Below are 25,934 nucleotides of genomic sequence, written 5' to 3'. Positions count from 1 at the left end.
ACGATTCTTCCAAATTGGTGGAATGCCATACACTTTCAAGCTTTCATGATGTTTGCTTTAGTTTGCGGGTCTGAGGGTTATACCAGGGAGCAAACCTCCTCTGCCTCACCGTCTTCTTCTTCAGAGGGGCTATCGAGTCCAGTCAACAATCAACAAGATGATCAATCTGGAAACATTCATATTCTAATGGAGATTATCCAGACTCTCAAGTTAACCCACACAGTCACATACCACTGAGATAATAGTCTATATTTGGCTGGCACAGACTTGAATGCATAAAGCCAGTATAAATTCACAGTGCTACTGTTAACAAAAATTAGAGAGACAATAGCAGGTTTTGTTTCGACGTGGTAATAAACATACTATTGTGATGAAGCTGTTACACTGGTCTAAAGAGTTTGGCTCTGTTGGTAGAATAGTCTATCTAAAGTAAGATTAGCCATTTTTCATCTTGATGTCTTTCAAGTTAAGATGTGTTCGGACACAAAGCACAAAGTAGTCGTCTTGACGCCACTCATTGGTTTGTGGACTCCTCAAATTCAGCAATTCTGACATTTTGTTGTTGTATTACGGCAGTTGTCTTCTTGACTTTTTGCAACCAGTGAATGGAAGTGACCGTATCAGGACTGAGGGATAGCGATGCAGACACCATACACGGCTCCGGTAGAATTATGTCAATCACAGAAGCCCCGCCCTAAAGCTTCCCCTTCTTTATGATCTCATGTGATAAATATTTACTGAGTAAATAAGTCAAGAGCGAAGTAGTCATTTTCTCATATACTTCTTTACAACCAGACCTATTATTGCCACCAGAAAAGAAGGCACGTTTAACAGCACTTCTGCATTGGCGAATATTTGTCGATATCTTTTGATGCAATCGCACCACTTGAAATGGTGTTCCGTCACAGTTAAGGACATCCCTTTCAAATTGTTTTCATGGTAGCAATCTATGACAGTAACCAGTTTTAATTAAAAACACTTTAAGCAATGTGTCATCATTTTCCTTGATACAATTGACCAGGACAAATAATATTCACTTCACCAGACCCTTACGAACAACTATAATACATGGCTATGGTGATACTTGTGTTAGGGTTTCTCTAATGCAGACATTTCTAAGGAATTAATTAGTGATCCCTGTCAAGTTTCATATTTCAATACAAATTTGAGAAATCACCCTTACTTAAGAAAGATAAATTGTACCTCTTTGGGAAATGAATGAATGTATATGCTTCTCCTTTTCCTTTTTAAGCCAAAGTATGTGTGAGTATAAGTTATTTCTGGACCACACACATATTTATTTGTATCTCTGTTAGATGTGTGAACTGAGAAATACTTCGGTGTGGTGTCAGGAGTTCATGAACTTTGCCCCGTGCCTTAAGCGGCTGCCAGCTTTTTATTTTCCTGTGAAGGTCTCAGTGCTGTTTCAGAGATTTCTCCAAGCTGAGAAGGAATCAATGAATATGTTGCAATGTGACAAATACTGATTCATTTCATCCATCAGAGCTCCAGTACAAAACAATCCTCACATACCTTCAAAAACATATATTAGTTGAAGCCTATTTTCCACCCTGATGGCCAGCCCTGACCCCGTCCCACTCTCTAACTTTTCTAACCATGAGTTTGTCTCCTGTGCCCAGAGGGTTGTCCAGGTCTCTGCAACAACAACGGACGGTGCACTCTGGAGGCCAGCGGCTGGCACTGCATCTGCCAATCAGGATGGAGAGGGGCGGGATGTCACGTGGCCATGGAAACCCTCTGTACCGACGGCAAGGACAACGAAGGAGGTATATTTGTGTTCATTCATTTCTTTTCATTTCCTGAATTAACTCATGTTAACGCTGTTCATTACCAGCAAGTCAACACTTGTCAACAAGTTTCAGTCACACTCGTTTTTGACAAATTAATTCAAATTCCAAAAGCATTGATGATATATTTAAATTGAATACATTTGTACTGTTGTTAAAATTTGATTAGATTAGAACACTTTATTAATCCCCAGTGGGGAAATTCATGCAGACAACAATAGACAGTCCACAGAGCACAAGAGACAAGAAACACACTACAAGGAACAAACAAAACCAGAAGATGCCCTATAAAACATGACCAGGCATCCTTTTTAATCTAAATCTAAAAAAGGATGCCCAAGGAATGCAGAACATGTAGTATCAATCAGGACTGGCTCTTTGGATCTTTAATGTGTAGTAAATTAGCTGTAGTCTTTAAAAGAAACCTGTAAACGTTTTAAAAAGAAGCTGTTGAGAAAAGGAAAATTCTAAAATTAGAAGCATGGCCAAAACTCTGCTGTTGTAAATCTTTGGAGGAATACTGGAACCTTGGAATTGAAAAATCTCTTCTCCAATGAAAGAAGCTAGCAGCACTAGCTCCAAAAATCGCTACATTTAACGAGGAAAGTTGCCAAACCAGCAACGTTTGACAGCCCGCCTCTTCATGCCTCCTCTAAAGCCACGTCCCAAAAATTATTATTAAGAACATGTAGTACTTTACAAAAGTATTTTTGTCATACTTACAGCTGAAAATGATATTACAATTCAATCAGTTAATTTTGCAGAGCACAAATTCACAAATTACAAAGTTGCCTAAGGGGGCTTTACAATCTGTACACATAGACATCCCTGTCACAGATCCTCTCTTCGGATCAGGAACAACTCCCAAAAAACTGAAAAAACAGGGGAAAAAGGGAAGAAACCTTCAGGAGAGCAACAGAGGACGATCCCTCTCCCCGGATGGACAGAAGCAATAGATGTCATGTCATGAAACAGAAGGAGGGAGAGACAAAATGTTAACAAAACAAGCAGAAGAGAGAGGCGGACATAGATGAATGACCGTGATAAGAGTTTTGGTCCTGCTCTTTATGGAGTCGGTTGCATATTTTGTTATATGGTGTGTTTTAAGATGAGACTGGAGATTCGTGGTGTTCGTCTTAAATCCAGATGTGTTGACCCCAAACCTTTCACATAACTTTGTTCACCTTCTCTGACTCCTTTTTCGAAGAGAAATAAACTGAATTTAGCGTTGCATTGTTATTAGTGTTATCGTGGCCAACCAATGTCTTCTTGCACGACAATCTTAGCATATGAACTATTCACACACTCTGTCATATTCATTGAATGTATTTTAACTCTAAATCTGTCCTTCCTTACATACACATCATCTCCATCCATCTGTCCTGGGATCCTCTCTCTCCTCTCTCTGTTTCTTTTTTTTTTTTTTTTTGAAGGGAAGGGTTTTTTTTTTTTCCGATGTGATGTTGGTTTTTGGGGGAGGGGGATGTGTGTAGATTGTAAAGCACTCCGAGACAAATTTGTAATTTGTGAAATTGGGCTATACAAATAAACTGAATTGAATTGAAATATCATTCCACATTAAGATTCCCGATTTCTTCTTCTGAGAATTAGATTCGTTGATTGCTGTCGGGATTAAAAGCCCATTTAAAAATGGTTTCCAAGATACGATGCCAACGCTATCCTTACCAGCCCAAAACATCAGCTCGTGTCCATGAGAGCAGGGAAGTAATTGTAAAGAGGAAAGAAAGGGTGCTTACTTTCTGTCTGTGTGTGTGTGTGCTTGTGATGTACAACTGGCTTTTATAAACTAACAGAGACAAATGGCTGCCCATATTTTATTACCTTACATACCTCCTTCTATCCTTCCATCTGTCCCTCTGCTCAACACCTCCTTCTCTCTTCCTCCTTGTCCTACGATTATCCCTACCTTCCTAATCTCTCTTTTTCCATCATTCCATCCCTACTTATCTTCCTTGCAGCCATCCATCCTTCTTCCTTCCCTCCTTAACTCCTCCTTGACTTTATTTCTCTTGGCAGCGCCTAATAAACACATACTGCTCACATACTAATCCTACTGCATCGCTCCATTTTTCCCTCATACATCAATTACTTCTCTTTCCCACTACATAAGAAAATCTATTTGTTCTTCTCTTTGTTACGACAGGTCGATCCATCAACTTGTGTTTTTCTGTCCATTTTTCACACTTTCTTTTCCTTTCATTCTCTCCATTTCTGCCTATATTTTTCTTTTATTTACGTTTGACTTATCTTCTTTAGATGATACAGTATCTCACTCTTCCTTTCGTCTTCCCCAATTCTCCATGGTATATGTGACCATCCTCTCCATCTATCAACCTCCATCTTTATTTATTTTGTATGCCTCCATCACTACCCCTTGATTCCTCCGTCCTCGCCATTTGCTTGCATTGTTAATTATTCTTAATCCTTTCATCATCCTTCAGTTCTTCTTAATCCCTCTTCTGACTGCTTGTCCCTGTGGTCATCAATCCATTCTCATCCCGTTTTCATCCCTCTATCCTTCTTCCATCCACCTGAAACTTTACTGTCATCCATCAAAATGTTCTCTTAGGTTTCTGAATATTATAATGTTGTGTGTGTTTCAGATGGCCTGGCTGACTGTATGGATCCAGACTGCTGTTTGCAGCCCTCCTGTCAGAACCAGTTATACTGCAAAGGGTCACCTGACCCGGGAGAGGTGCTCAGCCAGTCTCCATCCTCATTGGTTCCTCAGCAAGTAAGGAGCTTAAATCAGAAATGAAGTCAAAATAAGAAGGCAACTGTCATTTCATGTTACAAAGGAAAGCAACATCTGTCCTTTTTATCTCCTTAGGCAGCCAGGTCTTTCTACCAGCGAATCTATTTCTTAGTTGGTCCTGAATCCACTCACGTCATCGCTGGAGACAGTCCGTTCAATAAAAGGTAACGGTGTCTCTCTCTGGTTCTGGTTCCGCCTGTAGCAGCTTTATTACTAATATTACAGATTCATTTATTTTGGGATGCAGGTTTAGCTTTTTGCTGTCTCCTTTTCGATATGTTTAAAAGTGGCAACCATAGGCCAAGAATTGGTTGCCAATTTCTCAAAATGAATAATGAAGTTTTTTTCTGTAGCCTGTGATTATTTCACAATTCTTCCGGCTGCAGTTCATAGCTCACTTATATTTACCATAGTATGAACAGTTGACTGCATCCTGTCCGGATGATCAGAAAAGGTGTCAGTGCGACAGAGTTCACAATACAGGTTCGCTTTTTTTCGCTTGCCAAAAGCCATTTCTTCCCACGTCTGCCTCAGATATAACATTCATTAATTATGATAAGAGGAAAAGAACGGGTGGCTATCTGCAAAATACAGAGCGCGACCGGCAGAGCCAATGTCAGGGAAGAAACATGATGGAAATTCTGTTAGGCCATTTGTCTTTTGTCAAATATTTGATGCTAGTCTGAATGTTTCATTAGAGCAGAAGGCCACAACACTGTAATACAAATGTCCTGTATTTTCAGAATGGAATGGGCCTACAACTTTATCATAAAAAATAAAAATGATTAGACTTTAAAACAGCAGTGTGTGTATGTGTGCTAAAAAGGCTGTATCTGATGAGGTGAGTATCTCTTCCTGACATAGGCTGTAAAACCTGCAATAGATTCTAGTTGATTTCATTTCATTAATCCCATTTTACATTTGTTTGGTGTTTCACAGATCGATGATGAACTAAATACTGTTTCTGAGGAGTTTTCTCCCTCATGGATACTGAACAATATGACTTTTGTAGAGTGGTCAGATTTAAAGCTATTCTTAATACTAACACTTGTCAACACTAGCTTGAACGATTAGTCTCCTCATACACACCAAAATACATATGTTTTAGTTCATATTGATGAGTCATGACATTTCTTGTAGCGATCTTTTAAAATACTGCGATATGCACGTCCATTAATGGACAGAAAACGGGTGAGAAATCGAGATCGAGATTACAGAAAAACTCGTCAGAACTAAATGTGACAAACCTCTCAACCGATAAGTGTGTGCTTGTGTACTGTGTGGCCGACCAGGGAGTCCTGAAAAGAAAGCGTTGCTCTCAGTGGAGCTCCCACATGAAAAAGTAAAAGTGGAAAAAACATCATACAGTCATACGCAGAAGAAGAAAGGTAATTCAAATTGAGTTTGCTTGAATGTGGCAGCTGAGAGCACTGCTGTGGTGTAAATATGCAAGTCAGTGTGATGAGGATGTGCAGCAGTAACATCAGTGTCCTATTACACTCCCACAGCTCAGCAGTTGTTGTTTCAAGCGATGCCTCGCTGCACTCTGCCCTTCCTCTCACAGGGAGTAACACACAGTGAGGATAAGAAAGGCAGTAGTGTCTCGGAGTGTTAGTGTGCGAGATTATGGGATGTCTGGACAGTTTTTCCAGCACTGGCTTAGCCCAACCACTGGGTCTTGGGTCAAAGACACCTGGGGGTATTTCCTCCCTGTGATGGCTCAGTTTTCTCAACATTACAGTAAAATGTAACAATTATAAATGACGAATAGTGTAACTTTAATAAAGATAACCTCTCTCTACCATCTCTCTCTCCAGCTTGGTGTCGATAATTCGAGGTCAGGTGTTGACAGCTGACGGAACTCCTCTGATTGGAGTCAACGTGACGTTTGTCCACTATGCTGAGCATGGATACACTGTAACGCGCAAGGATGGCATGTGTGTATTTATTTATTATTTATATGTATTCTTAATATTTGTAAAATTCTGTTGTATATGTACGTTAAAAACAAAACAATTCTTCCAACAAAACATGGTTGCAACACTGACGATCTTCTCTATCCATTCATAGCCTGTGGACGTACTGGCCAACAAAATAATTTATGGTATTTCTGAGAAGCTTGAATTATCCTAACAATCATGATACAAACAAATCATGAATTCTAACTTAAGTAGGGTAGCAATAAGAAATATGAAAACATTAGCAAAACCTTCTTTAAACAACCAACCTATTTCATTAACATATTTCCATTATTCTTTGGGCAAACCGAAATAAAACAATAATGAACAAATTAATTATTCAATCTTTAAAAAAATGCCTGAGGTTACCTCATATTTGTATAGAACTTAACAAATCCCACAAAACACTGGATAAAAAAAGTCCAACAAAACAAAGGGGCAGTAATTACATCACATCTACTGTATATTCCTCCATCTACTCTCGACACTATCCTCAAGCTCAAGCATGTTGGCTGAAGAGGTGTGAATGTGTGCAGCAGTGGAAATGTAAGACTCTTGCGTTAGAAATGATTGGACTCAAAAGGATGCATCGATCACAGCAGGACACACACACTCCCCTGCATACAACTACATACACACAGAAGCACACATGTTCACTGTAAGGGTCAAAAATATAAACAAGTTTAACTAAAAGGATCAAAGATACAAACAAGGTTAACATGAAGGGTCAAATTTATAAATTATGTTAACGATAAGGATAAAAAGTACAAACAGGTTTAACTTTTAGGGTACGTAACGTTAAGGGCCAACAATATAAACATGGCTAACGTTGATTAACGCTAAAATGAAAAGGAGGTTAATGATGGGGGTCAAAAAGGAAAACGAGGTCAACGACTCGATGTGAGGTGCAGAGACAGAGGATGTCATAATTTGTACAGATTGTACAGCCCTCTGAGAAATCTTTTGAATTTTTGGAGATGCAAAATAAATTTAATTAAATGTAATTGTTTTACTTTTTTGGATGTGATGCAGGTTCGATCTACTAGCCAATGGTGGGGCATCCCTAACATTGAGTTTTGAGCGTGCTCCCTTCCTCACTCAGTACAGAACTGTGTGGGTGCCATGGAATGTCTTCTATGTAATGGACACACTGGTCATGAAGAAGGTGAGCGGTATCACTGCTGTCTGTCTAGATATGTGCCTGACACAAACAACACTTGTATAATTTGCAGTTACTTTAAACACTATGTTGAAGCTTTCTTCTCTGACTTGTTGTTTTCGACAGACTGATCACACAATTATTGAATTTGTTACGTTTTGTTTTGTTATGAAGCAAGAGGACATTCCTGGCTGTGGTCTTTTAATGACATAAACACAAAATGCCACTGACTCACTGGCTGACGATGTATGTGACTAATGAGCTCTCTGTTTCTCAGTCAAAGCATTGATGGAAGTGAAAAGACTAAATGGCACATATTATGTCCGGCTGTTTCAGGAGGAGAATGACATTCCCAGCTGTGACCTTAGTGGCTTCATCAGACCCAGTCCTGTCATCGTTGCGTCTCCTCTTTCTACGTTTTACAGAAGTTCAATTGAGTATGGCCCCATCATACCTGAAACACAGGTAAGAAATCCCAGAGGAGGCTTTGAAGTAACTAGACCAATATTCAAAGCCAATGTGTATACTGTTGTTAAAAATATGATCTCAGCCTCAGTATCAGCATACATGAGGTATCAGGCATAGTCCAAAAGTATCAATAATAAAAGCATTCAATGAGTTCAAGGTCTCTTTCTTCTGCAGATATAACTCAAATGAACATGCAGACAAAATACACATATGTTTTAATTCAGTGTGAACACATGCTGGACTAATCATAAACAATGTTTATACATTCAGTCAAAAATCATCAAAAAAGATTCTCCTAATCCAGAACTTGCTTGATCATCTTTTTTTCCCCATGATAGTTATCAAGATAGAGCTGCTAATTATGTCAAGCTACCAAAATATAAACGAATATAAGATAAACAAAGAAGGGCTTAAAGTGTAGCCCATCGTGTTCCTCAGTGACGAAAGTGAATACAAGACAAAAATAAATCTTAGTTGGAAACTCTTTATAACACTTACACAAGCACCATTAACATGTTATGAAGGCTAACTGCCTCACTGCTAACACGTTTAACAGGTGTTGTCCTGCGCACCCACACACACCCACACCCACACAGCTCCACCCTGGGTCCTGCTTCTAATTGTCTTTAAGCCTAATAGCACATCTGTGTGCTTCTTTATCGTCACATTTCACACACTTTCACCAGTCCTCAGTGGAAATAAAACAGATGACAGAACTCCATGTGTGTTTTTATATTTTAACAACCCTGAACCAGGGCACTATAATTATTTTGTATTTAACAAGCGTGTGTGTATGTGCCTGAAAGAGTGTGTGGCTGAAGGAAAACGTGTGTGACACGTATGACGTGGGGGGGAGAGGGAGTTGGGGGGGGGGGGGTCTGAGTGCAGATCAAACGCAAATGAATGGAAAGCCGCTACTTAGCTTTTGGTGGAGCTGAGTCCATTAGTGAAGAGGGCAGAGAAAAGGGCAGTCTTAAAGGGGATGTAATGGATATGTAATGAACACTAAATGCCCGGCTAATGAAAAGGCAATAGCGCAGCTGAAAAATATAACACAGGAACACTCAAAATGGATCATTCCCTGAGGAGCTTTGTTTTTATGTTTCGTTTTTGTATTCTTTGTAATTCCTTTCCAATCTTCTCTTTTTTGGAGTCTACAATTAATCACAGGTCTACTTATCCTTTCAAGAAGTCTAAAACGTCACGTGTGTATTTTTTCTTCAGCCAAACCATGAGTGGAATAAGCAAACCCTCAACCACATCTGAATGTAGTGGGAAAGGAAACTAAAGCACCTGGGAATAGCTCAAGAAGAGAACAAATTCCACACAGAGAAAATCAGTACTTTGTTGCTCTAAGGCGATGGTGCCACCAATGACACATTGTGTGTTCTTTTGTATCATATTAGGAATATATTTGGAAATGCAAGACTGTAGAGTCGTTTTAGCCATCATGTACATGGGTAATAATGGCATTGCATTCAAGAATTTGATTGCTAAGATCTGGAAGCACAGGGACGTCTCTAAAAAGAAGTCTGGTGGGGCTGTAAGGTTGGGAGTTTTTATTTTATTTCTCACAGCACCTATATTGGCATAGTTTGTCACATGTAACACTAGTAGACAAACACAATGTGCACCGTGTGCATCTTCTCCCTCCCACCTCAACTGAAATTGGATCTCCTTCAAGTTGCTGGCCTCGGCTCCGCAGTAAATCACGCAGTCAGACACTCGGGGCTCCATTAGTCTGTTCATAAACAAACACGACATTACGTTAATCACATTGTCTTATTGCTTCATTCTACTGCATTACACGGTGGAATTAGCACTGGGAAGCCAACGGCACATGTTGCTGATGTAGGTTACCTTTTAATTTGCTAAATCGTGTCCTTATGACATATGCTGGTTCAGCCAGTTTGCATGAAATGAAACCGGTGTAAACTGGTACACCTGACCGCACCAGTGTAATCGTAAATCAACATAACTCGAGGGGCAAGAAACACAAGTATATACAGTAGGTAATCAGCAAGGTTGTTAACAAACCCCCAGGTCAGAGAAACCTCTTTGGAAGACAACAGCAAACACTTCCCTGAACTCTTCGTTTTCAACCAGTACACCCCGTGTTTATGTAGTACAGATGTTGAGCTTCATCGTGTCTTCTAACTTGACTTCTGTGTAAAACAACCTCTTCATACTTCATACTTGATGAATTTTCAAGATGAAATGTCTTTCTTGCTCTCTTTGTGACTTTGCCAGTCTGATGCCATGCTGCTACCCTCACCCTCCTCCAGCAGCTGTGGGCCATCCCACTGTTGACACTCAGCGATATTGAGACATGTCGTGCGACCTCTGCTGTATGTGATAGAGCGTTGATTAAGTCTGACTCTCCGTGCTCAGGTGTAACGCTAGGACAAGCAGATACATCAAATAGATCAAAACACACACATTCCTATATTCCTAGATGATATGCATACTCAAACACATGTACATACGGCTGTATGAGAATCAGTCTTTGTATCTCTTCTCTCCAACAAGCAGAAAAAGAGCAACGGTTATGTGTCATTTGAGTGTGAGCTGGGACCGAAGTGGCGTTTTGAAACTAAAAGACGGTGTCTCACTTTGGGTATTAGTAGGTCATAGAGGTGTCGATATGCATGACTGTGTGTGTTTTTATCTGAATCAGAGAAGTCCTCCTGCTCGTCCTTCACCTGCAAGTCTTCCCAGTAGAATATATATTCGCCAAATATTCAGATAATGTCCTCCAAAGATGTAACAGAGGCGATGTGGACTTTTAGATGCGTAAGCACCCCCTCAGGTTTGGAGACATCACTTGAAACGGTGTTTCATGTGCAGCCAGACTCAGTTAGCAGCTGGTTTACCATGTTCTCACACAGCAGTGACTAGGACACCGCTATCTGAGACACATTTGATTATTTTTGTTATTTTTTGCAGTGGTTTTAGGAGCTGTAGCCGAAACATTGTCAAGTGTAATCATTCACTCACTTAATGGTAGACCATGTCAGAATACAACCCAGCCTTAGATCCTCCTTGTCGGGCACATCAAATTTGATCCAATATGATTTTTTCACAGACTCAATACTTATGTGATCCCCATATACTGAATCTTCAAAGACTAATCTTCATTATTTTGTGGGAGGTACAAAATTAGGCTATTAGGGTATTGTTGTCAGCATTAAAGTTAATTTATTGTAAACCTCTATGTGATCCAGTCTACTTTATTACAGTTAGCATTAAGCTGGTGTAGGAAGAGAAACAGTGCCAGTGCAGGTATTTTGCCTGATACTGATCCTTTTGATCAGGTATTACAGCATTTGCTCTCAGTAGTGATTCAAAATAGGGAAATTTGGGACGCATTATGGTTCTGATAAGAAAAATTGTTTTGTCAAGCAAAATCCTGTTTGAACCTGTTTCTGATAACCATACAACCCAGCTTTACCACATGCATTTGACTGTATTGAGTTCAACAGTAGCCATGCTCTTAAATATGCCCACCTGTCATGGTACCAGATGGTTGCTTGTTTTTCTCTCCTCTGAGCTGTGAGCCAATTAGCAGTCCATTCCCTACAAATATGATGCGTTGTGACCGTAAGATAGTGTTGGGTGCTGATGTGTTTTGTATTCATTTTTACCTTTGCAGGTTTTACAGGAAGAAACCTCAATCCCAGGCAGCAATCTCAACCTGATCTACCTGAGCTCCAGAGCAGCGGGGTATAGACCCATCCTTAAAGTCACCATGACCCAATCATCAATACCTTTCAACCTGATGAAGGTGAGATATGTGATATACAAAGAGGCTGCCATCTGCAGTGTTCTCCCTAAGTATTGGACCAATTTCAAAAATCGCTGTCCACGTTTGTCACTTTGACACAAAAAGTTGGGAAAATAGAATCCAGGTTTGAAAATACTGCATTTACCCCTAAACAGCTTCAGTGTCCATACCAGTGGAACCCTAACCTGATCTACCATTCAGTAACCTTTGTGATTGATGTTGTTTATCCAGGTTCACCTGATGGTGGCAGTGGTGGGACGCCTTTTCCAGAAATGGTTCCCCGCCCAACCAAATCTCTTCTACACCTTCATCTGGGACAAGACCGATGCCTATGGCCAACGTGTCTATGGACTATCCGAGGCAGTTGGTGAGTTTGCTGCTCATTAGCAAAGGAAAAAGAAAGTAGCGGGAAGCTTTCAAAGGTGTGCACTGGTTTGCCCTCTCTGAGACTTTGTTAAAGGCTGTTCCAAAACAACAACAACAACAAAAACATGATCACCTTGGATTTTCAACCTCAACTTGGAGCAGCCAGAAGCAGCTGCTCTGAGAACCTGAGGCTCCTTATTTTTCTCTCTTAACTTGTATGTTCGTACAGAGAGGCTTGACAATGAGATGCCTTCTATGTCGCAAGCGACATTCTGAAACCGCTCCTGTCGGTGATGGCGAGCCGAGCTAATTAACTGAGACGCGTTTGTAGGAAAACCCTCACAGCAGACTTCTGTAGACGAGTATGCCAGCTCTCTTTTCACAACAGAGAATGGAAATGCAATAACAACTGTAGTTTCCCACATGATTTTACAATTAACTCACTTAGTGCTGTCTTTTTAATGAAATAATGGGAGCAGAAGCCTGGAGGTTAAGTGTTGGTATGACTTGGAGGTCATTGGCTGGAATCCCTGGTCTTGCTACGATAATATGGCCGACGACAGTAAATAAGTCTCTCTCACTCTCTCTCTCTCTCTCTCTCTCTCTCGCTCACTCTCAGCATTGGTTGTGTGTGATGTCAGAAATGAATGTTACTGGTCTGCAAGATGGAATTAAGCATCTTGCAGACCAGATTGTGGGGGCAATACAGTATATCAGAATGTGAAGTGTTTATAGAAAAAGCGGACGTAACATCACCTGGTTTGTCGACTACAGTTCTGAACCCTCGAGTTATGCATTTTGGCCGTCGCCATCTTGTTTGTATGCTACCAGAAATATTTACAACCAAATGCTGAATCAGACATTTTCAGACAACCAAAATGTCTAAAAATGTAAAAGGCTAAAGTTCTTAGATGAAAACAACTCCCATACAAAGTCATAGTAGTGACCTGTCAATCACACAGTAACCCCGCCCTGAAGCATACCCTGCTTTATGGTCTATTTCAACCATCAATTACAAAATGAACATCATTATTTTACTGAGGTAATAAATCAAGTAAGAAGTAGTCATTTTCTCTTTGTCTTCTGTACAACCTGAGGAGTCGCTCCCTGCTGGCCAGTAAAGATCATTCAGGTTTACGGCACTACCTTAACATAGCATTGGCTTCACTTATCAGAACCTAAGTTTGTCCCCTGTATGTGAAGGAGAAAAGTCTAATATCAATGCTGCTTGCATTGTAGCTATCCGTCTGTGCAAACATGTTCATGTTATTGAGATATTCCTGGTGACACAAATGTCAAGTGAAATGAGGAGAACATGTCACAGATGGAGAGAAAATGTATTGAACAAATAGATTGCACCCATTCAACACAAAATAACTCCCGGTCTGCACTCACTATCAAAGTATAACCATGTACTGCACACACTTCCTGTGGAGAGGAAGACGTTTCCTGTAGTGCGGACTTCCCCTGAACACACATAAAACTGCACAATTACAGCTAAGTTCAAAAAGGGTCTGCAAAAAGGCTTTCACAGGGAAATGGCTTACACATAATGGGTATGCTAACCCCTGTGACACCTTTATGAGGGACAAGTCCAGCATGCGTACTCCTCGCTGAGTTATTACTTATGGTAGCCCGGCTTAATGGGTTGACCATAAAGATGATCTACTGCTATGTTTTGTAACACTTGTGAAATTGGTGCTCATAATTTATAATAAGGAAGCTTAACCACAAGAATATTTGGTCTGGCAACTGTTACAGAGGTTGAATTCATTGGAAGAACTGTGCATCAAATATGATCTTTAAACATATTTTAGACCAGAACACACCAGCCCTTCCTCTTTGCCCCTACATCAGCTCACTATTTTTTTCATGGGATATTTGCTGATTACATATTGCCTCATAATTACCCAATAAAGCTAGGGTTGGTAATGTTCAAGAAATTATTTTTAAATCTAGCTTATCCTTGCTGGTTTGTCTGACATTACAAACCCAAGCTTTAATATTTGGTAACTAAGCATTCTCCATGTTGTAATGCTCTCTCTGAAATGCATCTTCATAGATGAGCTTTTCCTCATGCTTCGTAATGTTTTTTTTACAAATGTGTTTTTAATCTGTTTAAAAATGTCATTACTCTTTGGTTTGTCTTTGTTATTTTCTATTCACTGTTATTATTTTGGCTATTTCATCTGCTTTGGAAAGTATCTTTAGATGACTTAATGTATTATTCTTACTGTACTATCAACTCAAAATTACTGAATTACTTTTCCTCCCTCTTAAACTTTTAGCTTTCTTTCACTCCTCCCCCTGAAGATCTTTGTTACTTCTTAATTGAATACACACGTGTGTGTGTGTGTGTGTGTGTGTGTGTGTGTGTGTGTGTGTGTGTGTGTGTGTGTGTGTGTGTGTGTGTGTGTGTGTGTGTGTGTGTGTGTGTGTGTGTGTGTGTGTGTGTGTGTGTGTGTGTGTGTGTGTGTGTGTGTGTGTGTGTGTGTGTGTGTGTGTGTAAAGAAGAAAGTGGAGTTGTGTTGGACCAGATAATGAAGGCCTACATTGATCCAGCAGCAGTGTCAGTGGATGTTTCAAAAGCAGACAAATGGAGGTTAACTCGTTGTTTTCAAAGCTGAATCACAGCAACTCTTCCATTTGCTTTCAACAGGAGCAGTCAAAGGACCGAGGGGAGTAACTGGCCTTGTGCTTTGTGTGTCTAATAGTGTCGGTGGGGTTTGAATACGAGTCCTGCCTGGACCTCATCCTCTGGGAGAAGAGAACGGCCATTTTGCAAGGCTACGAGCTGGATGCTTCCAACATGGGAGGTTGGACGCTGGATAAACATCACATCCTGGATGTACAAAATGGTAGGTGCCATAACATAACAGAACCATAGCCTGCACTATCATACTGCAGCTAGCTTCACATAATCACTACTTTTTTTAGGAACTAAAATGTTCCTTCAGCCAATTGTTGTCTGCGTTTCCATGGCAGTCTAAATAGTTTCAGTTTATTTTATTTGTATAGCCCATTTTCACAAATTCCAAATTGTCTCAGAGTGCTTTACAATCTATGCTTATAAATAGTTTGAGATTGAGAAAGCTGCTGGTGGTTGCAGTAGTGAACACACAGCAGCCTGTATTGGAGAGTATTCATTTCTACATAAATGTGAATCTCAAAATACAAAACATATCCTTCTTTATTCTCTCTCCCGCTCTCTCCTCGTCATTAGTTATATGAGGAAGAAATGGACAACGCTAATAGCAGTTAAAAAGTATTTTAATCTCAGCTCTTTTCAAAATCGTTGTTGTCATGCAGGCTTTGGTCAACGAAGCGGAGGAAAAGTTTAGTTTGCGTGTGTGCGGGCGGGCGTGTGGCCCTTGGATTTGTTCCAGCTGCCCAGTGGTATTTTGACAGCCTTTGATCTCTCACTTTCTTTCTCACATACACACACATACACACACACACGCACACATGTACAGTCACACATAATTTCTCAGTCAGTTCAGACCTTCACCAGTCTCTCCTCCTCCGTCAACTCTCCTCTCATTGCCTGCTTGTTTTTGTGTATTTTCATCTCATCTTCCTTTAACTATTATTTACATTTTTCATTATTTTTATAATATTGTAGATAATGCAATACAACCTCAAGGTTGAGATATGTTAATTAAATATTATACATGCCATACATTGCTTAGGTACGTTGTTTGAGTGGGAAAACAAGATTTCTAGATTCTTGATACTTTTCCAACATGCTGTAATATAAGAGTTAATGCTGATCGTAATGTCCAGCTAATAACTATAAAAAACTAACTAATGGCTCAAAATTATTAATTTTTGCTTTTTAAGAATTAGAAATTAAAAGCAGCATGTGTTTACATTCAGTATACCTTCAGTAGCAAGTGTAGCATAGTGCTAACACTAGCGAATGATGTGCTGGCTGACTGTTCATGCTAGCTCAGAGTTTTTACATAGAAACGTACGATTCTAGAAATGTATATATCTCTTTCAGCCGCTCTGGGTAACGAGTTCCACTATGACACTGTTTAACCATGACGAGCTCCAAATCCAACTAAGCCAGCCTGACGATTAAGATAATCTGAAATCATTTCTCCAGAGTATTGAGCAGCGCTGAATAGTTATTGGACCCTGGTCAGAGCTGGCCTAATGCTAGTCTATGATTGGCCAGGTGTGAAGGGCGGGATTTAGTGAGGGGTCGATTGAAAGTCGTGCCTGAGTTGTCTGTATTTCCAGAAGCAAAATACTGAGACTTTTCAGCTGGTAATATCTTTGTACGCATTTACAGTTTTTCTTTCCACATTAATAAATCTCAATACACACGCAGCTTCTTAATACACATTTGCAGTTTCATGTACAAATTCACAAATGTTAGCAAGCATTCAGAGATTCTTTTACACATTTTAAATCTGATTACCCACACACCGATTGAGATAGTTAGGCAGCTCTCCACAGACATGTCCAAACTATTATGCTACAATAAAAGGCCCCACAACTAATTTCCATTTGAATGTGGAGCAGACAGCACAGTGTGACTCCAGAGCTTTCTTTGTTTCAGTTCTCCGTTTATAAATGTGTGTTATAATCAGCTGGTTTGTGAAAGAAATTTTACTGCCAATCCTTGCTGTTTACAGAATTGCCCATTGATCGCCTTTATCTGAAGAGAGACTAATTTCTCTCAGATAGCTCACCTTTCTCGAACTGTTTCATGGAAGAAAGATGCATATTTAAAAAATTAATTTACTCGCTTTAAAGGCACTTTGACTTGATAAAGCGCCCTCCTCCTCCTCCCTCCCTTCCTCGCTGTCCTCTATCTGTCACCTCATCCATCACATTGCTATTCATCTCTCTCTCCCTGCAGTCCTCTTTCGCTTTCAACACCTTGTCACCCGGCTCAGTGTGTGTGTGTGTCTGTCTGAGTGTGTGCGTTTAAAATGCAGGTGTGATTTGTGATTTCCTCTCTATATGCGTAAAATTTTCTGTAGGTGTGATTTTGTGTCTTGAAGGGACAGAACTTGCAACGCACGACATGTGTGTCCTTTTAAGACGAAAAAAGACACCACATGGACGAGAATAATCTTGTCTTTGTGTGTGCTTGAGAGAGAGGGAGGGAGTATCAAACACTCCTGCTGGGCTTTCTTTGTAGTCTGTCTTGTAGCCCCACTAATGATGTGCATGGGATGATGAGTTAGAGTTGGAAATATCATGCCTGTATCGCGTGTTGACGCCGGGCTGCGATTTCATTGTTCCTTGTTCTGTGTTGTCTTGTTTTGACAGGGAAGATCAACTACTTTCCTATTAACTGAATGTACTCTGGTCAAATTCAAGTTGTATTTTCATATTAATATTCAGATGAAGATGACAGCAAAGCAGCTTTTTTTTTCTTCTTTTTATTGATTTGATTTTGTTTACTGAACCATTCATTTAGCCCTTCTTGAATAAAGAGTGATAACAGCCAGTCCAAGGCCGCTGCTGAGAGATGGTCTAGAACCGTTTCCAAGGCAACTCTTGTGCGCTTACAAATGCAGGGGGAACTTAATCTGACCCTCTAAACCACCAGCTGCTACTCTTCACTAATTTTCACTGCACTCTCTGAAGAAATCTAAAAATAAAAAAGTGATTTCAGAGAGAAGCAGACAGACGGGTATACACTATAAGATACATTCATGTTGTCAGACTTATTCAGTGTTGAAAACAGGTTAAAAAGGTAAATATAGAAGTTAAAGCGTACAGCTCACAGTATAGAAGTGACCCAGCACATCACCCGGCAAAAAATACAGAAGACAGTGAAATTGAGAAACAACATTGTTCCTGTAAAGCTGGGTAGGGATGTATTCACTGTTACAATCTTTAAATAGTAAAAGCAGCATGTGATTGGATGGTCTGTGTTCAAAGTGCGGAACTTTGCAAAGGCTCAATTGCACTAAGTTAAGCAAACTGCAGACGGCCTGCGCAGTGCTGAAAAGAAGATAAAGAATATGGTAAATAATGGATACAAAAAAGCAATATTTAAAATCTGAGATATCCTGCACAGAAGTTCTCGAGACAAAAAATATAAATTTGCTCTTTTGTACAGGCCACTTGGCAATTCTTTGTTATGCTAGAAATTAACCAAAAGTATAAAGTCCACTCGGATACAGGCAAACAGAATATGACTTGTGAAAGCACCAAAAGACAACTCCTTTTTCTGGATAGTTAAAACCGTGGACAGTATTAAGAATCGCACATAGAGGCATCACACAACATTAATTCCTCTCTGTCTCAAGGAGCCATAGAAGTATTTGTCTGTGCCTGAGATCACTTACCACTCAATAGACTAGATAGTAAATCCCAAATGGGGTGGCTGTGGGTCAGTGGTTCGCAGGTCAGTCTTTCAATCAAGGGGTTAGCAGTTCAATCCCCACCCTGGTTGATAATAATAATAATACATCAAATTTCTATAGCGCTTTTCATAATACTCAAAGACGCTTGATGTGTCCTTGAGCAAGACGCGTAACCCTGAATTGCTCCCTATAGCTGTGTCTATGGTGTATGAATGTAACATGATTGTAAGGCTTTGGATAAAGCCGTCAGCTAAATGACATGTCATTTAATGTAGTAAATGGATCTGTATCAACTTCATATGGAGGCAATGACGTTCTACATGGCAGTGATGATTTGATTCAGACAAACAGTATAAACAGCAGCACCTCTTCTATAGGTTTATTTTATTTTATTTATTTTTACTTTATTCTTCTTCATATAGCTGTATCACATCAAAAGGAGTGCTGATTGTTATTGAACAACATGAACTAAGGAATTGTCCGTTAGAGAGAAGAACAGAGGAAAAGAGACATTGGATTGGTGTGCAAAGGATTGTCCACACACACACACAGACACACATACAGACAGACGCACACCTGGTGCTGTGTGATCTGTAAGCACTGAGTAGTGAGCACTGCTGAACCTCTCAGATAAGACTGGTTGAAAGAGAAAAAGTGTGTGGGTGTGGGGGTCTGTGTGAGGGGTTTTGGGGGTAAAGGGGCCGCTTTCTTGTGCATGCTTGTGATGGTGTTTTCTGTGTGTACTTGTGAGTTTGTGCAGGTCCATGTTTGTCTATATGTTCATACACCGGTGTGTGTGCAGAGGGAGTGTGAGTGTGTAAGCTGCCCTGTGAAGCGCTGCACTCTATTATTCAGACAGTAAGCGGCTAAGCCACAGTCAGGGTGCTGTATGCTTTTCTCCAGAGAGCATGAGTTAGTGTTGCTTTTTTCACAACACAAAAATTGAAATAACTGAATTTAAAACCAGCTTTCATTTTTGTGGTGGCTTTCTGACCATTGTTGTGACATAATCCCAAATTGTAAAGTGTTATATGAGTTTATAATTAATTGATTAATTGATCGTCGATGTTACCAATGATCGATTCAGGAAAGTATTTACAATGTGCCACCCGAATCAGAAGCAAGATCATATATACAAAAAGAGCAGATATACTATTGTACAACAAAGTAAACAGTATGCAGACAAAAAAGTGTAAGTAGTTGTTGCATACAATGAATGAATAAACAGTGGATGTTTCATTAAAAACAACAACAGTCCTCGTGAAGCTTTTTAGGAGCTGGTTGCTTCTGCTACTCTGAATGAAGGTTGTATGGAACGGACGGTTTTCCCATGAGAGCACCTTCTGGTTCTCTTCTCTGTGGTGGTCTCCAGAATATGCTTTTTAATATAAAATCATTCCCTCACCTTCAACTAAAATTCAGAGATTTCCATTAAATATACTTTTTTTTCCAATTAGCTGATAAACAAAATATCAAGAAAGACTTTTCTTTTAAATTCATTTTGGATTTAGCAATTGAAGATAAAAGCCATTCACTGGTTGGGAATGAGGAAGAAATGGTTTTCAGACCTGAAAATGTGCCTGTGGCCATTAGGAACCAATTCCACTGATTGGCTCAAGGCCGTTCTTTATATTGATTTCCAGTGCCGACAACCTAGTAATGCATTGTGCCGTGTGCATGTGTGTCAGTTAGTATTTAACTGCTTTCAACCCGTGTGTGTGTGTGTGGGTGTGTGTTACACAACTGTTGTAGCCAGAGAGAGAGGACCCAAACGGCAACAACTTTCCACAGAAACTTTAATCTTCTCACTCAAAATAACAGGTCAAACACGCACAAACTAAACAGTGCAATCCAACAAACAGGGTTTAAATACACAGGGAAGTTGCAGGTTATTGGACACAGGTGGAAACAATCACAGGGACAGGAAGTGCAGGGAACCAGAGAACACGAGAGATGGGGTCTTCAAAATAAAACAGGACACAAGACAAAAAAACTCCAGGTCCTGACAGTGTGTTGTCTGGCAGTCGGTGTGTATGACTGAAGACCTATTTACCCACCCATCCATCCACTGTAGTTCTTATCATAACGATTTATGCGCACAAGTGTATTTGTGTGTTCGTTAACTATTAGCTGTGTCGGGCTCTGTTTGGCTGACCACACCTGAAGCGCTTGCAGCACAGGAGTGTGTCGTCGGCTCTTATCGGCAGCTGCTCAGACATGTCTCTGCTTGAATCAGCAGTCGGAGCATTCAGGGACGGAGAGCAGTCAGACTAACCAATTCCTCCTCCAAACTTTGTTTTGGATTATGAACATTGTGTGTTCAAGTGAAGCCAAATCATTGTGACGTTGTTGGTTGTTAGATCAGATCAGTGTGCCAGCCCTTAGTAGGTTCAGTTTTCAATTCAATTCAGATAATTTTGAAGAGCATAAAACCACAAATTACAAATTTGTCCCTGGAAAAACTTCCAAAAAATAGAAAAAACCCTTTCACATGGCAGGAGGCAGGGCCAGCAGGCAAGAGGCATCGCGAAAGAGGCCGGACCAATGAGGCCAGGCCTTTGAGGCAGGAAGCACAAAGAAAGAGGCAGGGCCATTGGGAAGGAGGCCAGGTCCAGGCCAGAAGCTGGATGCAGAAAATGGGGCAAGGAGTCAGGACCCAGGACCAGCTTCCAATGGACCCTATGAGGCAAGAAGGCACAAAGGACTCTGGGGAAGAAGTAGAGTTTGTCATGTGCAATGAAGAGACATATATTTTTCCATAAAAAGAGAGAGAAGAGGAGAGAGGAGCTCAGTGTATCCTAAACGTCCCCCGGCAGCTATAAGCCTATAGCAGCATATTTAGGGGCTGGACCAGGTGAACCTGATTCAGCCCTAACTATAAGCTCTGTCAAAGAGGAAAGTCTTCAGTCTCCTCTTAAATGAGGTGACTGTGTCTGCCTCCCGGACTGAAGGTGGAAGCTGGTTCCATAAGAGGAGCTTGATAACTGAAGGCTCTGGCTCCCATCCTACTTTTTAACTCTAGGAACCACAAGTAGGCCCACATTTAGTGAGCGCAGCTCTCTAGTGGGGCAATATGGTACTACAAGCTCCTTAGGATATGATGGTGCATCACCAATCAAGGCTTTGTACGTGAGGAGAAGAATTTTAAATATGATTCTTGTTTTTACAGGGAGCCAGTGCAGAGCAGCTAGTGCAGGAGTGATGTGATCTATTTTCTCAGTTAGTGAGAATACGAGCTGCAGCATTCTGGATCAACTGGAGGGACCTAAGAGACTTATTAGAGCAGCCTGATAATAAGGAGTTGCAGTAATCCAGTCTAGAAGTAACAAACGCGTGAACCAGTTTTTCTGCATATTTTTGAGACGAGATGTGCCAGATTTTTTAATTGTTACGGAGATGAAAAATGCAGTCCTTGAGATTTGCTTCACGTGGGAGTTAAAGGACAAGTCCCGATCAAAGATAACGTCGAGATTCTTTACAGTGGTGTTGGATGCCATGGCAATGCCGTCTACAGAAACCACATCACCAGATAATTGATCTCTGAGGTGCTCAGGGCCGAGTAAAATTACTTCGGTCAGGTGTGGTATGAATTTATGAATTTAGGTTTTGAGATTGAAAGTTTTGAGATCAATGTCAAATGTGCTTATTTACACACACACACACACACACACACACACACGGAGCCTTGTGAAAAAGCCTCACTGCCCTATTTTAACACAGCAGGACAATTTGATGTTCCTCTCTCTTTCTAGGGAGCGTTGCTCACCCTCTCTCTTTCTCTCTCTCCCTCTCTCTCTCTCTCATTATCTCTCTCTTTCTTACCCTCCCTCACACACACACCAGTCAGGCAAATAGTTGGTTGCCTGGGAGTAGACCACAGCACAGCATGGGAGGAACCCTGCTGGCTTGGCCTCTGTTGATCAATCAACATCTACCAATGGAGGGAGAGATGAAAGAGGTAGACGAGGATAGAGGGAAATAGAAGGAGAGGGATGTAGAGTGAGCCTGACGGGAAGGGAACCGACTGATATGGGATTTAAGCGCCGGTAGCGATGTGTCCTGCTGGGTTTGAAGGACTTAAAATGTAGAGTGTATGGTATGCATCCATATAAAGAGTAGAATGTAGAGCTTGTAGACGGACGGACGGACGGAGCGTAATGCGGGCTGGTTTTCCAAGATGGCAGCAGAGCTTTAATAATTCAGCTCACCACAGGAGGTTCCTCTTTGATGTCTCACTTTGAAGAACGAGTGCATCCCTCTCTTTTCCTCTGTTCATGTTCTCACAACTCATTCACATAAACCTCCTCACCAGTCAGCTAACCCACCCCTCGTACTCCTCCTTGTAGATAGCACCTCGGTATCACAGCACAGGAACAACAAATGGCGTGAGTTTTAGCGCAACAGCGTCGGTGTCCAGTGTGGTGAATGACGTGCAGCAGCAACTTTCATCAAGGGCTGATGAACTCGGTGTTGAGGTCCTCTGCTCGGAGGCTAAGGAGCTCCTGGACAGCGTTGTCTCTCTAATTAGCTGCCATTCTCTGATGCTCTAGGTTAGCTGCTATATGCTGCTAGCGTTTCAAATAATCTCTCGTCGGTTAGGGCGCACAAACAAGACGTCGGCAACTCTGTCCCACTGTCTGCCTTCGCTCCACCCATCCAGAACAACCAGGCGAAATAACTTCACAACATGCTAACCTTGAACAGGTGTAACAACATGGATTAGGAGTAGGACTACATTTAAAAGGAAAAGTGCACTGTGTTCTAAGTATTCATCTCTCCTCATACAAAACAGCAGATATTAGCAGAGTCTTGATTGGCCGATAGACAACACGTTGGAAGTAGTATCAGTGTTTTATTCAGGCTGTTTCGCCCTGCAGACATGTCATCTCTGACAACACACCAGTTACAGGTTCATTGTGTTGCTGCATTCTCGTGTAGGAACGAAGTGGTTGTGATCTGAATAAAAAAGACAATATGTCCTTAATGTTGCTTTGCATCTTAAGAAATGGTTGTCATTGTTTGTATATAGCTACATTGTTCCATTGTTTCCAGTGGCCTGCTCTCATATTAGCTTTTCTCTTTCTTCTCATTAAAAATATATATAAATGGACTGTGCTGTTGTTTTCCAGTCTTCTGACCATTCAAAGCTCTTTCACACTACATGTCACCCATTCACACACTGATGGCAGGGGCAACCATGCAAGGTGCCACTTGCCAATCAGATCTATCTTATCATTCATACTCATTCACACACCACTGAAAACCTGCAGGAGACATTTGGGGTGAAGTGTCTTGCCCAACGACACATTGACATGGGCTAGCAGAGCCAGGGATCGAACCGGCGATCCTCTGATTGAAGAACTGACCCCCAGTTGCCCCATAATCCATAATGTTTCATGAAATGAGCACAAATACTGATGTTCCTCGAATTGCACTTTTTTTCTTCCTTTTGCGATTTATAATATAAAAAGTGAATGCATCAGTCACATCGAGTCAAGTAAAACTTGATTGGTCATGAACATTAACTCAGTATAGAAAGGCCTGAGGTCAAGGCACATCCACCAACCTCATAACAACAGCCTCGCTTTCAAATTTGCCATATAGTCGAAAGAACAAGCGAATTTTCTCTCACATCATTGAGAATCCCAAGAGTTTTAATAAAAGAACAGGATCTATGCATTATTTCAGTGCATTTTTAAATGACAGCTGTGTTAAAAAAAATCTCTACTCCAACGTACCCCGAACTTTCATTTACAAAACGGACATCATTGCAAAGATTAATTGATCTGGCTGCATTTTCTCTCTGCTGCCTTTCTGTGCTCTCTATAACTCATATTGATGTCTTCTCTCCATCAGGTATACTGTACAAGGGCAATGGTGAGAACATATTCATATCCCAGCAGCCCCCGGTCATCAGCAGCATCATGGGTAAATACAGTTTTAAGTATAATTGATTTGTTTGAAGCTGCATGTTTGTGTTAATTATGACATTGCATGGCGGTCAGTTATTTTGCTCTCATAGTTTAGGTGTGAGCCACAGGAATCTCATGGGACCCAGAAGAAAATTCCTTCTTGCCACTTCCAAACTATCTGAATATTGAGGGGTGAATTCACAGAGAATGGATTGGGGCTGCTAAACTACACCATCGCTTGCAAATGCTTTTTTCACAGCACAAACACATCCATAATGGTTTGCAGCTTAATGTAATTTGCCCATTTTTGCATGTAATTGCAATTATTCATGTGGCAAAGTATAAATGAGTCTTTTGTGAGACTCAGCCAGAGCCATAGGTCTTGCCAGGAGGATCTGGCCAGAGTGCCTCTTCCAGCCAAACCAAGAGAGGGGAATGGAAACATTTAAGGAGGGAAAGGGAAGAAATACTGTTTCTTCTTTTATATATTTAACTTATTTTCATTCTATTTTTCCTTGCTTCTTTTTTTTCTCGTTTAATTTCAAATTGACATGTTGGGGAGCTTTGTTCATTTAATTTTCATGACAACTGTCACAGTATCCTGTCACTGAATGCCAAAATAAATTAGTTTGAGCAGTCACCTCTTATAGTTATAAATGCCCTTCAGTTACCACCATCTCTCTGAGGATGCTAATTATTTCACACTGTAACTGCACGTGGTTCGAGCACTGGTATTTGTGAATTGGATTGTTTTTGCAATGAGGCTCATTTGCATAGATAGGGGACAATGTTGTTCCAAACGTCTGCATATTACCTCATTTAAATAGGTGCAAATAGCACTGGAGCACCAGGACACCGTCTGCTTGCAGCACAGTTATGGCTGCATCTCACCCTTTGCGGGTGCTTCGATAATTACACCGTTTCTTATGTGTGCAGGTCTTGAGGCTGCAAAAACCGCGCGACCCGTTTGTGAATATGCACCTGAGTTTTTGTTGCGACCAGTATGTTTGAGGTTACAGTTTGTCAGAGACATATTGTTAAATTGACTGAAATGAGCATGCTAACCAGATAGCTCTGGCCGTCCGTTCTTGTAATCCTACTCCGACTAAACCGTTGAGCTCCGGGAGACAGACCCTCAGTTAGCGGTTAGCTATTACTTTTAGCTCTCAGCCTGCACCAGCGGGCCTAACATGTGAACTGGCCGCGACAGAAAGCTTGGTGATCCATGGGGAGCAGGACGTCCCCTGGGATGAATTTGAGTCGCCACTGAAGGTCTCCTGGAAGAAACTAAAATACTTTACGAACTGATGAACATTTAGATTGCATCGACTCAGTAGTATAGGGTGAACACCATCTAGTATCAGAAGAAGT

General features: G+C 40.8%; 1 protein-coding gene across 1 annotated transcript in view; it reads left to right on the top strand.

The window, feature by feature from the left end:
• The window catches only part of tenm3 (teneurin transmembrane protein 3), a 180,778-nt gene that overhangs the window by 112,217 nt on the left and 42,627 nt on the right, over window positions 1-25,934 (top strand). The window contains 10 exon segments of the mRNA XM_056408324.1: window positions 1,641-1,787; window positions 4,433-4,563; window positions 4,660-4,748; window positions 6,402-6,521; window positions 7,575-7,707; window positions 8,038-8,166; window positions 11,822-11,953; window positions 12,185-12,320; window positions 15,034-15,177; window positions 24,508-24,579. Of these exon segments, the coding sequence (XP_056264299.1) occupies window positions 1,641-1,787; window positions 4,433-4,563; window positions 4,660-4,748; window positions 6,402-6,521; window positions 7,575-7,707; window positions 8,038-8,166; window positions 11,822-11,953; window positions 12,185-12,320; window positions 15,034-15,177; window positions 24,508-24,579 (1,233 nt within the window).

This window comes from Pseudoliparis swirei, chromosome 24, assembly GCF_029220125.1.
Source record: "Pseudoliparis swirei isolate HS2019 ecotype Mariana Trench chromosome 24, NWPU_hadal_v1, whole genome shotgun sequence".
NCBI classification, from domain to species: Eukaryota; Metazoa; Chordata; class Actinopteri; order Perciformes; family Liparidae; genus Pseudoliparis; species Pseudoliparis swirei.
The sequence above is the reverse complement of the archived record's forward strand: the minus strand, read 5'-3'. Positions and strand labels throughout refer to the sequence as shown.